The 15,735-nt window shown below is 36.8% G+C and overlaps 1 protein-coding gene across 2 annotated transcripts; it reads right to left on the bottom strand.

Moving 5' to 3' along the window:
* Positions 1-3,413: 3,413 nt before the first annotated feature.
* TMEM66 (Store-operated calcium entry-associated regulatory factor) lies at positions 3,414-15,422 on the bottom strand. 2 transcript variants are annotated; one of them, XM_051217212.1, is made up of 8 exons: positions 15,323-15,422; positions 15,190-15,284; positions 14,950-15,156; positions 12,236-12,288; positions 8,704-8,805; positions 7,264-7,367; positions 3,765-4,148; positions 3,414-3,655 (listed from the first exon to the last, which is right to left on the bottom strand). In XM_051217212.1, exons 1-8 carry the CDS (start codon positions 15,369-15,371, stop codon positions 3,630-3,632), a joined length of 1,020 nt encoding a protein of 339 aa, XP_051065861.1. In that variant the 5' UTR covers positions 15,372-15,422; the 3' UTR covers positions 3,414-3,629. The 2 variants fall into 2 exon arrangements, with proteins under 2 accessions (XP_051065861.1, XP_051065862.1); XM_051217213.1 differs by lacking the exon at positions 12,236-12,288 and having other exon boundaries at positions 15,323-15,409.
* Positions 15,423-15,735: the final 313 nt, after the last annotated feature.

Genomic DNA, 15,735 nt, shown 5'->3' with positions numbered 1-15,735 from the left:
TTTTGTAAGGCCCAGAACCTGTTACTTAGGGACATTTTGAATTTGTCAGTATCTCGAAAGTAAGCTGCATTAAACCTTCGTGGTGCTACTTCTCCCGTTGTTCAGTACTACTTTGGCTTTAGTTTCACCTCGACAATCACCAGGCTATCTAATCGTTATTAACATACTAGACAGGACTTATTACCTATTCATATTCTGACAGATATCCACACTCACTGCGATCATAATTATTCATGAGTGTTTCCATGTTGACCCGACACCAGCTGATAAGTCATTTCGTCCTTAAACGTAATGAGATTCCATTGAGGAAGTTTCACTGTGATCGCTAGTTTACGTAACCTGACATTGCAGTGCATAGTAATTTGTTGAGTGCATTTTGTGTAGGTGTTACAAAAATATTGACCTATTTTTAGTGATAGTGAATAGAACCCGTCACTATACATCGCCTTCTTTGACTACGAGAAAGTGTTCGACAATATGGATAGAAGAACCTTATGAAACCTTCTTCGACATTATTGTGTACCTGAGGAGATCGTAAACATCATACAGAATTCTTACGATGGGCTACACTGAAAGTCATGCAGGGAGGACAGTTGGCAGATGCATCTCAAGTGAGAACGGGAGTCAGACAAGGCTGCCTTCTCTCGCGCTTTCTCTTCCTTCTAATGGTCGAATGGATTATGAAGACCTCCACATCTCAGAGAAAGCGCGATATACGACGGATAGCTCGGATATAGCTAGACAGCTTGGACTTCACGTATGACCTAGATCTTCTATCCCATACACACAAACAAACACAGGTGAAGACAGTCAGTGTGGCAGCAGCCTCCGAAACAATTGGCCTCAACATATACAGGGAAAAAAGAAAATCCTGAGACGCAAACACGAAGGACACCAACTAAATGACACTTCATGGAAAATCTCCGGAACAGGTGAACACGTTTACGTATCTGGACAACATTATCGTTGGACGAAGAAGTTCAAATTTAGACCATCAAGCTGCATCACGACACATTACCGAACTTTAAATCCTCAAGGGAAATACAAAGCTTAAGACGAAAGAACTCAGTGCCCCATTATTCAAGACAGATATCAAAATCATCCGAACCACTTCTTCAAGTAGGTCAGAGAACCCTGGTCAGTGATATTTCCTTATCCTCGAGAGTAAAATGCGTGATTAGGTAAGAATTTAAATAAACAAATGCCACTGCTTGTTCGCAATCCTTTTTTTTATAACAGAAGGCAAAGAGAACTATTACATGTTGACTTAAGTAAATTCGAGAAACAAAATGGCACCAAACTAAAACTGACCTTTTAATAAAGTTAAACTGTCATTAACAACCTTTAAATAGACGGTTACACATTCGCATTCTTGAGTACGCCAATATTGTTTCGTTTTCCACTAGCTTCAGTTTAACAAGCTAAAAACCTTGTCAAATTTGCGGTCAAACCGAATAATGATGTTTTCAGACAGTTAATGAGTACTATATTGAATACAATTCGAATAACAGATTACTTAAAGTGATATGATGCAGTGGATTATTCAAACATCGACCTTATGATAAGTGCGCTCATCTGGCCAAGAAATGGTTTACAATACCTAGGAGACAAACATAACTGGTGGCCCGATTTTCCAAGGGATATATACAAAAAAATAAGTAGCTTCACAGACATACCAACACGGTAAGTTAATAAATTTCCTTTATCAGTCCCAATTTTTCCACTTAACAATCAGCTGGGTTCGTGTACAGAAGGATTGCTTATCAGTATAGATGCCGTATATCATATTGTTAGACAATGCCTTCTAGATTCATCCCAACGAAACCAAATGCAAACAACTCAGTCAGTCGTAAAACATACCAGTTATCATTCATAAGCATTTATTCAAAGCATAATTCTGAATCCTTACTTAACATCATAAAATTTCAAATTATGTATGCAGACCAATTACATTCGATCAGTTGATTATGGAAATTCAACTACAAAGTACACATTTCCATTCACACAATTGGATAAGTACAGGAAAATCACGCCGGTGTTCAATTTGTCGTGCATGCACAACTATAGACATTCGATGAACTATATCAGACAAATCTTAAACTGCCATAATTCATGCTTTGGTATTTTAAAATCCAGAACGGTAATTTAAGGCTATTTTAGGGATTTCTTACCTCAGGTATATATGTATCGGCAATCGGAAGTAAGATTCTTACTGGCAGAAGAAAGTTAGAAGAGAAATAAAACAAAGAACAGTGGAAGCAACAAAAGGAATGGAATAACAATGGAGTTTGTAAGGGACAATTCATGGACGATGTGCAAGTGGTGAGAACTTCATGACATTCTGTTCCGCATACAATATTCATCTAATGACGAGAATGGTAAGCGTAACACGTTATAATTCAAATATTTCAAGATCGGTATATGAAAGCCATCTGAATCTGATCTCAATTCAAAAGCATAAGGTACATTATAAAATATGTTGACAAACAACTACATATATGCATCTGATCAGACTTATACAACTATTCTGACTCATCAAACGTATGATGGTACCATTTTCTAGAGTTTGTTGTCAACGGGCCCCAGTCAAATCACCCGGTAGACAGGTCACTAAGTGGCCGACAGTTTGCATATCCTTGCGAAGGACAACAAAGGCGATTAACTGAATGCTATAAATAAGTTTGTACGGCAGTGATTCTGTCTTGCACTTCTGTAACCTGTTAATACTAACACATAATCTTGCCTATTGAGAGCACTTATTCTAACCAATCACTTGTAAAGCTGATTCACCTGCTTATCAGGATCCACGTTAAGTATTAGCCGCGAGAAGTAGTTTTGACGTAAGCTAGGAGGTCACACCATACTTGCCCAATTAGAATAGCCCACGAGTCATCGATACAGATTCCCTATATCGGTGTTTTACAGTTTTATTACACGGTCTTAATAATAACATCATGGAATGATTTCATAAACCAGAACATGAAAAGTATGCAAAGTAATTTCTGTTGAGTCGTCTTTCAGAAAACTTCAACGGAGCCTCCAGAGGCCCAAAAAGGAGCCGAAGAGTCCTAGCCAATCAGAGCACGATAGAGCATTCTAGAATTTCAACGTGGCGCGCTACTATTGGTCAGTAGCATATGTCGCTAACAGATTGGCCGAAATATGATGTTGATTTAACGAACGCTAACATCTATAAATACTTATGTTTTTTGTACAAGAACGAATCTTGGAGTAAAGTATTTCTTCCATAATTTGCGTCTTCTCTCTGGTGTTCAAGTCGCTGTGTAGTTCTAGCTTACGGGTTACCAGAATAGCTTAGGAAAACGAATATAGCGTTCAATCGACAAGACATATCAATTTCCACTTAAAATATTATACACATTCTGCATACAAATAAACAGAACAAAAGTCAATTTAATGATAACAAAGTGATTAGTTCAAATCTGGAGAGGGAAAACCCCTACCGAACACAAGTGAATGATTATCGAAATAATAAAAAATAGAAGAAAATAATGAATGAACACAACTAAATCCAAATTAATTCAAAGAAGAATACTGTAGGAACATCTTGATGACGATGAATGATAATTGATAAATGTAAATGTGGTTGATCATCTATAGTTAGAAAATTATCTACGCGATGTGCCGCCAAAACCTAAAAGAGCAGAAAAAATACACAAAAATTGAATAGGTACACAAATGAACCAATAAACTACTCCACACACGTATATATATAAACAATAAAAACAGCATTAGTATATTACCCGATGATATATGAGTTTCCGATGAAAGAGTTCGTGAACGACGATCATGTGTAAATTGTGTATTTGAAGAACTATAATGTGAATCTGAAAAACTATTTCCACTTCGAATAAATGATTCTTCTTCAGTATAAATTGGAGTAGTTCGTGAACAACCACTGAAACTACTACCAGGATTGGTATTTGATCTAGATCCCATAAAATAACCTCCAAGAAATCCAGCACCTGCAGCCAACCCATTAGATAACCATGAACTGGACTGGTCGTTTGATTTATTCCAATTCCATCGAGAACGTGATTGTGATGAACCCATAACATTCGATGTCCAACCGTATTCTGGAGGGGCTGATGGAGCTTGACGTCGTCTTGTAGAATTATCTTCATGATCTGACGAAAGAAGAAAATTAATCCACGATACAATGAAAAAGTGTGTTCAGTATGTTTATATACTAAAACTTTCAACAACCACACTTGATAGCAAATATAGGTCAGTCATAGACAAGACATGATAGGACGGGCAAATGCCTATGACTTCCAGCTCTCATACTTTAAGTCACCTCATCCAGAAACATTAAGGTAGTAAGATGAGCAATAAGAAGGAAGATTAGAAAAATACCCACTGTCATGAAAAGCGAGACAAGAAAAACACCTTTATAATGAACAAAGTCTTTCATGAAATCACATAATTCTATACTCATACATCAATGACGAGTCTCACAATACATTTTCCGAAGTTCTCAAGTGAAAATCGTAACTTGTATGAACGACTGAATAACGAGCAGAAAAGTAACCAACCGAAAATACTGGGATAATATTACAGTGCAAATTTACAGAATTTAAGGTCCGAGGGTGAAGACATACTGCTGACTGCAGAGGGATGTGACAGCAGTAAGGTGGTCCTCTCAGACAACCAGCATCTGCAGCTATTCGGATTTCACAAACAGTGAATCTAACACCCCAGAAACTTCCTATAGAAGGAGCCGTGCGCGGCCATTTTCATGCAGTTGTCTCTTGGGCTCTGTGGTCACGCCATCGGCTTGCTAAGACCATCAATAATTCAACCCCTTTTTCGGGTCACTCAAGAACTTCATCCGTCCACGCTGTGGGGAGATATGGAATGACAACGGCCTTCATGCCTAACACCACTCGAGACCATCCTGTCCACGATCAAATCCTTCCCTCATCTCTTAGTAATTATCCCATTCGCACGACTGACGTTTCTCTCATATCTTTATCACCACCTGTCACCGATGCTAATGACTGGGGTTCACGAAATCCTACACCTAGTCTCCTGAAACCAAGATCTAAACTACATGTTGTAGATTTTGACGTCTGGACCCTGTTGAATAGGAAAACATGCTTCTTAAGCCAAGATCGTAGAACCTTGTGCCATCTATGTATGCCGTGTTGGAGAAACGTTCATACAGGATCGAAGAACGCTCATTCATTTGGCCTCACTATGTCAATATAAAGAACCGGCACAATTTACCTTCCGAGTATCTGGAGGCCTAACTGCTGCTTAGTGTGAACTTGATGGTGTAGGTATAGCATTTACCGATAAAAACAGAACAGGTTTTGCTAGACTGGATTCCAGTAGATAGTGGAATATGTGCTATAGGACAGTAAACTCTCGAAAAGATAGGGACACACGTTCGTACCTGTTCGATTTGGCTTGGTGTGGTATCCAAAAATCTATGGAGACAGCAGTAATATCTACTACTAACTTAAACCAAAAGGTTAAGAAATATCAGTGGATTTAGCGGAAATCACAGAATTGACAGATCATAGGAAACTCACACTGTCTGGCTCTGAACACGATGAGGAGCAGAGATGGCTTCAACGTAGGTTACTCGAGAGCCTACGTAGTGATCGCGAGCAGTAATGAGTAGCGAAAGCAGAGAAGATGGAAAAGGCAGCAGAGATAGATAACTGTATACAACTACTCAACCTTATCAAGAAAACGGATACAAATACGGCTGTCAGTGAGGCTGTGAATATATAGACAGAATAAAAATCCTCCGGCAGCTCCTAGAAAAGACATACTCCATGACGTCAGACTATATTTGTATTCCTTGGTCTGGAGGTGGCGTTCAGCTACCTTGATCTTGAGTCAACTAGCGTCACTCGTGGTATAAGCGACAAAAGACGAATTTACTGCACAGCAGTTCGTTCCGTTTACTTCATTGGTGCAGAAGATGGTAAATAAGAACAGATGATATTCATAAGTTACTGGTACTCTACTCTACCATATGTGGCTTCAAGCCTTGTTGGTGCAACTTAGAACCACAGAGTAAGCAATATCTGAGTGACGAATTGTGAACAATATAAGGATGGCAAATTGATTGATGAGTTAGTAAATCTTCATCAACTGAGGTGGTTGGAACATGTACTACGTATGCCCAACCACTGCTTATCTCGATGGGGCTATGTTATTTGTTGTAGAGGTCGGCTGGAAGAAAGCTAGAGGAGCCAAAACCAAAACATGTTATCGGTCTATGAAGTCATCGACAATCAGACTTATCCATGTCAACAGATGTAGACCACCTGGTTATGATCAGTGTGATTATCGTAAGCCATGGTTAAAGACTTTGAATGGCACGGCTCAAAATCGTTTGCAATGGTGCATGTGCATCCACACTTTGTCGTCCTCCGAATTCTTCAAAACTGTTTTTTGTGTTTTTATTTTACTAATTTATATTTTCTCCCTGAATCGTATATTCGATGCTTAATGTTTCTTATTACCACTAACACTGTTACTATCTCTAATTTTCTTTTTTTTGGCCCGATAACTTTATCATTCTGCGCTAATGGGTTATGCCAACTTGAACTGTCACCACCTGCCTACATGGGTCAGTTCAGTAATCACTGGACTTCAAGTTATATCTTAGTTTGGTCACTATTCATTTCCTTTCAACAGTCCTCAACGAACCATTATAGCGCGTCGATGTAATTGGTGGATGGGCACATGTTATACAGATCCTAACCATTTCAGTTGATAAATGTTCACTAACTCATCAACGGATTTACTATCCTTAACCAATATTCTGTTTAACCTCAGAGTTTTTAATTTTGTGATCCCAAAATATACAAGCAATGCTTCAAAGATATCTATGATGAAACAATAGTAAGCTATGAATATCCTCTATTTTTAAATACCACATTTAGCAACCGTAAAGTAGTGATCTAATACACAGTAAAATCGTCATTTAGTTGTTAGACCAAAATCTCATCTACCACGCCAGTCGCCTAAGCTGACAAACACCAACAAAAAACTCTCTGAATTTGTGCTAAGATTTTATTAGGCACTATCATAACGGATGACAACTTTCAACGCTAATGGGTTGATGCCAAAGACTTATAAAACTGAGCAAAATAACTAATACGTATTTTGTAATTTATTAATATTACCAGCTCTATATGTTTATCCCAGGAAAATAACAATAAAAGTTGACGAAATGAACTAACCAACAAACTAACTAATTTAATTCATAATGGAACTTACCATCGAAAATCGCCTCATCATATGGCGGAGGTGGTGGTCGTTGTTGTGATTGTGAAAAATCGAATCCAGTTGGTGGGATATACTCGCATGGAAATGTAGAAGGTCTAATGATATCATGTACAGTGAAAACAGAAAAGAAGAAACAGTATGACTAGAATAAATCTTTATTGACAATATAACTCAATGTATCCGAACTTTCATTGTCATTCATATTATATAATGTAATCATTTATTTATTTATTTGAACACATAAACATTGGTACAATGGGGCACCAAATACGCATGTGCTACACAATAACAATGACTAGTTATCATCGACTTGTGAGCCCAAACAGAGCCAGGTGGTTTTCCTAGGGGGCCACACTCCAAGCCTTTCACCTAATCCATAAGGCAATGGAACAGTTTTAACAGATGAAGTCCCATGGAAGCCGGTGACTAACAATGGGTTCATACTCCATTTTTACACTCAGGATACTGGAGCCCATGTGCATCATTGGTTGGGATTCAGGTTTTATCAATTCCCCTAGGTGGGCTCTCCATGTCCACCAATCCAGTTAAGGCGTTGGACATTCATTTTATGTCGAGTGGAGTAGTGTCTACGACTACTAACCAATAAGAATAGCTGGGTCGAAATAATAAAAATTATAATAAAAAGGTACATATTTAAGAATTATTTGAACATACATTCTTAATTTGGTTAGACAATAAAATAATCCTATTCATCCATGGTTATTTTCACCGAAGTAGCTGGTTTGGACAAGCATATAGGAAGTGTAGTATACTCAGATAATTGTATAACAAAACAGTAGTATTATTTTCGTTACTGAGATAAGAATCATTTTGGAGAACACACAAACACAAGAATACTCTTTGCCATACGTCAGCAAACATTACATAGAGGGTTCAAGCACAAGTAGAAATAGATATATCAATATACTTAAGGAATAAATCAGTCAAGGGTAGGACCTGTAACATATATGGACCTGCATCAGTTCAAGTTGTCACACAAGATGAATACTAAAATGGCAGAAGTAGGAGTAGTATTTGTAGTGAAATTCTAGGCATTGACGATATGATTCAAGGAGTTGATTCACGGAATATAATATATCTGGTAACTGTAAAACTCAGGAGTGGAGCTATTCAGATCGATTCTGAGTCAAGTCGTTCGACGTTTTAAACCAGTAAACAAGATGACCTCGTTGACTCCAACCAGGAATTATGTATCCACTAACACTATTTAATTCAACATTTGATGAATTTATGAACTGATATCGTGTCTTCATTTTAACAGACTATGAAGTTTCGCCAGACCATGTTCAATTTATCAAGTCAAATCTATATCGTTTAATAACTATAATCACAATACAATATTTTACAAGAATAAACACACAAATTGGGTTATTAAACCATCAATATTAAAAAGAATTAACAATTCATTACCTAATACAAAAATACCATATTATGGCAGCTAATACAATCAATCCAATAATTATGAAGTAGCCAGAGTTATTTTGTGCATGTGTATACACCTTTTCAAATGTTCTAAAATAGATAAACAAAGAAAACCTTAAATGTATAATGAGAGGAAATAAGTGTAAGCATAAGTATTATGACTGCCTTGGGTGTGTGAAAGTGTGTTTATGTATTCGCTTCATTCCCAAGTTATTTTTATATACCACACTATACTACTTACTAGTATTCAGTAATCAGTTTTAATTCTAATTCTCAAATGCCCTGGTACGGTCGAGAGTCCGCTCCCCTTCTCCAAATGCTCTCACATGGCCACGCGTATATAGCCTCTGCCAGGGAAGTCCTACTCACTGCCTTCTTGCACCACGGGTGTTGTTTACGAAAATGAGAGGACGGAAAGCGAATGTCCGGCGCTTTAACCGGATCCCAAACCAATGGTGCACATGGGCTCCAGTATACTGCAGGAACAAATGGCGTATGAACCTATTGTTGGTCACTCGCTTCCATGGGAGTGCATCTCATTACGATGCTTCACTGCCTTGTGGGTCAGACCTTTAGGTCGAAGGCTCGGGGAGTGACCCCCTAAGAAAACCACCTGATTTGGTTTGGGCACCCGGGTAGTATCACAGCCCTAACACATATCGAATGAGATTTGTGTGGCGTATATGTATTTGGTGCCTCCTTGTACCAATATCTATGTGTTAAAATAAATAAATTTAATTCTAATAACTTGAAGGCTCATATCTTCCCGTTATCACTTAGTATGTCTAAATAATTGCAGAAACTGATAACACTCAATCTATTTATTTATTTAAGTGTTAGAAAAAAGACAACGGTTTACTATATATATAGTAAACTACTTCACGAGCGATCAATTTTCCGAATATATATAGTGAACAATCAGTCAGCTACAACGTAGGACCAGGCATATTTATGCATCGGTTCAAGGTATCACACCTCAATAGCACAACAAGATGAACTCCAAATTCATAGAAGTAGATACTTCAATCGTACTAATCTATAAAAGAAAGACTGCATACAGGGACATATTACAAGGAGAAAAATTAGTACGTAGGAAGAATGGAATAAAGTAATTTTAATATCACGGATTAAGTGAAGACAAAGAGTGTATACACCGACGCCATTGTGATCGATTCTGAGCTATGTCACCCAGAGTCTCCAACTATTGGTTATGATAGTCACGCGGACCCCAACCAACAAGTCTGCATCTACCAACATGGCTCAGACCAGAAATTAGTGACTTCAAACTAACATTTTAGATCACAATGCATAGTAGAACGAAGATTAAAAAAACAATTGAAGATGAATAATAACAACACCTAATTAGCTGTAAAACAATAATTGGAAAAAGACACTAGTGTAACGCAGGAAAATGATAACTGTTCAGACTGATTTAGTAATGGTATGTCCAATAAATACGCGAACCGTGGTCATAAAGGCGTTGTTGCATAATATTTAAGGCACATTATTCATATACCTAACAAAATACTCTCCATCTCTGATAATAAACTTGCAGCATATTCGTTTCCATTTCTCTAAGCATAATAAAATGTCTTCAGAGGGCACAATTTTTGATAGCCTCATCGTTTCAGATTTCGCTAGAATAATGTGTACAAATGATTTTCGCAAATTCAGTTCAATAGCCATCATTTGAACATTGAAATCAGTGATAGGAAAGAAAAAGAAACTTCATATGTTTAGTGATTTCATTAGCACACTAAATTGATCAACACCTTGGCTTTGTGCTGACCTTTGTGCTTAACCTATTTGAGAAGAACCGTTTTATTTTTAAGTATGTTAATGACATAAACAGTCCTTAATATTTCATATCCTCTGAGTTTTGAACATGTCTCACCAAAACAGTTTGTACCGTGGCCCCTGTGGATTTATTTAATAGATCATTTAACGTGTACATGAACAGAGCATATTCAATTATTCAAAATAAAAGACGTTAACGTAGCGAACTTAAGTCATGATGAACTAAAAATAAGTGTTTTACCAATACCTTTAAACCAACGTAGCATGGTTGGAACAATGGTTATAGCACTCGCTTTTAGACTGCTAAGATCACAGGTTTGCACCCTGTTTCACTTAATTTGATCAGAGGAAACAGTTATAATTAAAGTAAAACCTACGATGAACGCTTACACATGTTACATTAGAACAGTAAAATATGAAATTTACAAGATGAGAAGGTTAGGAATGGTAGTGTCAAACGGTCTTAAAAAGTCATTGTAAATAAAAGTCAAGTAGACATCAGTTTCTAATAAAAGGACTGAATTATTCCAAGTTGAATCAATGGTGATATCTGGTAAATGCTTATTCATAATACTGGCTACTGATTTTATTGATAAACAGTACAAAAAAGCAAACACACCGTTAGTGGAAAATAGATATACCATAATTTACCTTTACAACATAAAATAATGATACGTTTGTGTTATAACTTTTGGCCTGTGTGCCCTGTTAATGTATAACGTAATGATATCACCATTTAGAGGACAGTGAATTATCGATCGGACCAGTGACGCATAAAACACTTGCGAGCAACCTAGAGTCCTTATCGTTCCTGCTCTCTGCCTAGCCCAGCCAGTTAAGTCCAGAGCACTAATTTCAGCCTCTGCGATATGAATCATATGTTTCAAATATACTGTATTTATATTACCAACCAGGCGGACCACATCGTACCATAAAATAGAAAACAACATTTGTACAAGATTTAACCAAAATGTGGCTGTGAATAAGGGAGATAGTAATTGATAGACAGGGCATAATTTAAGAATGGTAAGTCGTAAATAACAGTTCATAAGTCAAAATAAAGCTTATAATAAGAGGAATATGAATAGTTTAGTTATTGAACAATTATACGCATAGTATTGGCCCATAAATGGATCCCAGAAGTTACCATTCATTATTCGTATTGGGATATAACAGTTTGTGAAGACAATAAATAGGGATTCGAATTTCAGATATTTCATGACTTAGTATAAGCCACTTTTTCAGAGTAAATAAGTAAATAACCAGATTAAATGGAGACAACTTTAAATGGTGTAGAGCAACAAGACAGAATACTTGATTTAATCAAAATATACTTGATTACGTCTATGCTATATCATTTTTAGATCAGGTTATTCTGTGACATAACCGTGTATACTATGACATGTGTTAATGGGTGTATACAACGTGAAATTGGTAATATGAAGAACATACAATTCCTATATGAACATTAGAAACAAGTTTCAGCCAAGGGATCTCTTTCTAACGAATTACTGCTTTGCACTATTTAAAATTATGCTCCTATCCAATTTACATATGTATTTATTTACTCTGAAGAAGAGGCATATATTGCATTACGAAACGTCACAAATTTTAATTTCTACTTATTGTAATATCACAAATACGTCAGTATTTTATCACTAACATCCCAACAATGTTCGATTTGTTTGAAATTATCAATTCTAAACTTATTAATGATACATACCTGTGATTTATTTTCTCCCGAGTAGAACCTCGTACATTTAATTCGTATTCCAGCTTTTAAAAGAAATTAGAAAGACTTAAATTTGGGTATATATAGTTGAACTTTATTTGCAAAGGATTTTAATACGAAATAGATGGTTTCTGATGAGGCCATTTTGTTCTCCATAACTCTTATAACAAAGATGTAGTTTATCTGTTCAAGGCGTCGCAAATACGGAGCATGATGGTTAATTTATTATTTTTTATTCAAATACAAAAACATAGGTAAAAGGAGGCATCAAATAGATATGCACTACATAAATTAGTCGATTTGTGTGAGAGCTGAGATACTGCCCGCGTGCCCAAACCGAACCACATGGTTTTCTTAGGGGGCCAAACCCTGAGCCTTTCACCTAAAGGTCTAATCCACAAGGCAGTTGAACAACGTAAGGAAATTCAGTCCCATTGTAGCCGATGACTAATAATTGGTCCGTATGCCATTCGTTCCCTCAGGACCCTGGAACTCATGTGTGCCACTGGTTTGAAATCAGTGTTTCCCAACTCCCCTAGGTGGATCCTCAATATCCGCCAACCCAGTTAAAGCGCCGAACATTCGCTTATCGTCCTCTCAATTTAGTAAACAACACCCGTGGTGCGCGAAGGCAGTGAGTAGGACTTCTTTGGCAGTGGTTGTATGCATGTGGCCACTTGAGAGCATTTCAAGATAAAGCTGACTCTCCTTACTTTCGCCCGTATCACGGCTTTCGGGGGATTAAACTATGATGGTTAATAGAACATATGACTGATTCTTACCATAAATTTACACATAAACACTGTCTTCCTGATAGCCATGTGGATGCATTCAAATAAATTATCTCATTCCGAATTAATACAATAAACTAATGTGGTCAAAAGTACAAAAGTAGAACTAGTCCATTTAGTGAATCACTCAATGTAATTCTAAAATATAATTTATGAGGGTAAAAGCGTAAATAACACCATTTATATAATACCAAGTAGATTTAGATTAAGTAGCTAAGATTCTGAGAAGCGAAGTGATTCTTACCATTTGAAGACAGATTTCACATCTTAAATCTCCAAAAGACTTAACAGACTAAATAAACCTTAACTCTCTTTAATCTAAACTAACCCCAACTGATGATTTACCATGCATGTTCATATGGTAGTCGATTATTTAGATGAGTTCCCCAACTTACTTGAATGCACTGAAGATAAGCAAATATCAAACAGTCTAACCCATTCCCCCCTGACATATCATTGCTAAATATACACGAAACATTACAGCTTAACTTAGGTAATCCATAAACTTTTCAGATTGAGCAAGTTAAGTCATCTAAACCAGTAACTGATAAGAAATGTAATTCGGTTGAGTTTTCATTGACTAATCCTACTAATAATCGGAGCGTCGTATCAATACAAGGAAGTCGAACATTGAACATGTACCAAACTCGACAAACTGTGTTATATTTTCAAAAATAATTTTAAAAAAGTTAACGTTATCCATCTAAATGACCACCTAATAAATAAGCAAATGAAATTTATGGCTTACATAACCACTGACTCCCATACCGATTGCAATCTAAGTTATCTGAATATTAATCTACATATCACACAAATGGAACCGAAACCTGGTGAGAGCAACATACAAGTTTGGATTCACTTTATCACACATTTTGTAGAAATGAGTATCAATACACACTCAATCGAAGGACAAGCTAACACGGCGAGACTCTAATTTATGGACGACCTTTGAACGGATCTTAAGTCACCTTGACAAATATTAGCCAATCAGCACACAGTCAGTAAAGAGTAAAAATATATCATATGAAACCAATGAAATATAGTGGATACACTTCTATACGTGGTTCAAAAACTTGTCAAGGTTAGAAAGAGGTTCAGAGGTTCTAAAGTCGTAATGCATGCAGTAGAGAAAATCATCCATATTGCTACAGAATAGTCGGCCTTTGGAGCCATGATAAAGTCTCGAAAACTTTTTCAGTCTCGACCACATAGCTTCAATATTGTTTATGTGCACTCCAGTTGTTGAGTGCACAAAATACTATTTGTGGATAACGACACGATGAACATAACCAAGCCTATATAGTAGTCTGTACGCTCTCCAAACATCCGTATTGTAGTACCTGGCTGCAGCCAATGTTACTAATGCTTTTATTATCCAGTTCGCAATAATTGTCGTAATTTGCCTTAGTTAGGAATTATATAAAGTTTCCATCACGAAATGACATCAGCTATAATGCCAAAAATTTATTTAGCCAAATGGATAAAAGGCTTTTGTGTTAAAATCCCAGACCTATTATCTTATACCTGATTGATTCGTCCACAAGTTATAGTCTCACTGTTTTACTTTTTATATCCGCTCAATTATCACGTTTTGTAGAAAATTCACTGTGAACCGATCGTACGTTAGCATTAAGCACTGAAGTTGGCGCTGTAACCTAGAAATCTCTAGAACGACTTTGATTGGCTCGTCCATAAATTAGAGTCTCGCCGCTAACACTTCAACTATGCATCTTATAGAATAGGACTGTGTAGCAGAATCTTGAACGATTACTGTGAATGTCTTGAAGCCATTTAACAAACCAAAAACTGAAATAAGCGTTATTTTGCGCTGAGAAAATGTTTTCCCGAGCCTGTAGTTAGATAAAGTAGGTGAGAGTACATTTCATATGATGACAGAAGCATTGAAATACTTACAGCGCACGAGCCATAAACAATATACTCGTCCTCTGGGTAGTCATAGCCTTCACAGTTAACGTTCACGGCCCCAAAGGAGACACTCTTATCTAGTTCAGCTTTGCATTCCCATTGGACATCACGACCATCGAATCCACGATTATAACACTGGACAACCTTGGGGTAATACTGGGGTTGTTTGAAACCACTCCCACCAACACATTTAAGCTGAAAAAATATCCATGAACCACAATAGCTTACCTGGGGTAATCTATAACCTTTTCTTGACTGGGCAAATTTATCATGATATAAGGTTATGACATCTACATCTCGAAGCAATATGCGATTTGATTTGGCTAAACCAGTTAGAACTGAACGAACTTGGTAATCATACCTTCACAGAAACAAAAGCACAGAGAAAGAAAAACTAGGGAGAACAACATCGTGGAAACTTAAAATGACGTGTAACAACTTTCGCGCTTAACTTGTCCTTGAAGTTTTTTGGACGTGAAGGTCACCATTCGAAATCAAATTTATAAGTTAACTATTTTACATGATTTCACGTCCTTCCTGAATCTGACAACGTCTTTTTTACGCTAATGAGGCCTTACGTTTGATTTCAGACACTAAATGTTTGACGAATCATCTGATAAGTTCTACATTCTCCCAAATGCAAATCAGGGATGGTGTGTTCAAGCCTTCTAATATGACCATTTTGTCAAGTTATAACTAGGAGAAGGAACAGATTTTACTTAAAAGTACGATACACTGTTCCGACTTGAATTAAATGTTCCCAAGAACTACCAT

This window comes from Schistosoma haematobium, chromosome 6 (genome assembly GCF_000699445.3).
Source record: "Schistosoma haematobium chromosome 6, whole genome shotgun sequence".
Taxonomy (NCBI): domain Eukaryota; kingdom Metazoa; phylum Platyhelminthes; class Trematoda; order Strigeidida; family Schistosomatidae; genus Schistosoma; species Schistosoma haematobium.
This window is presented reverse-complemented; position numbering and strand designations above follow the sequence as displayed.

Bases quoted from the DNA above. Each gene is read 5' to 3' on its own strand.
- TMEM66 (XM_051217212.1), bottom strand. From the start codon at position 15,371: ATGTTGTTCTCCCTAGTTTTTCTTTCTCTGTGCTTTTGTTTCTGTGAA. The intron at 4,149-7,263 runs GTAAGTTCCATT...TTCTTTCGTCAG, and splicing joins TGATGAGGCGATTTTCGATG to ATCATGAAGATAATTCTACA. The intron at 3,656-3,764 runs GTAATATACTAA...CTGCTCTTTTAG, and splicing joins GGAAACTCATATATCATCGG to GTTTTGGCGGCACATCGCGT.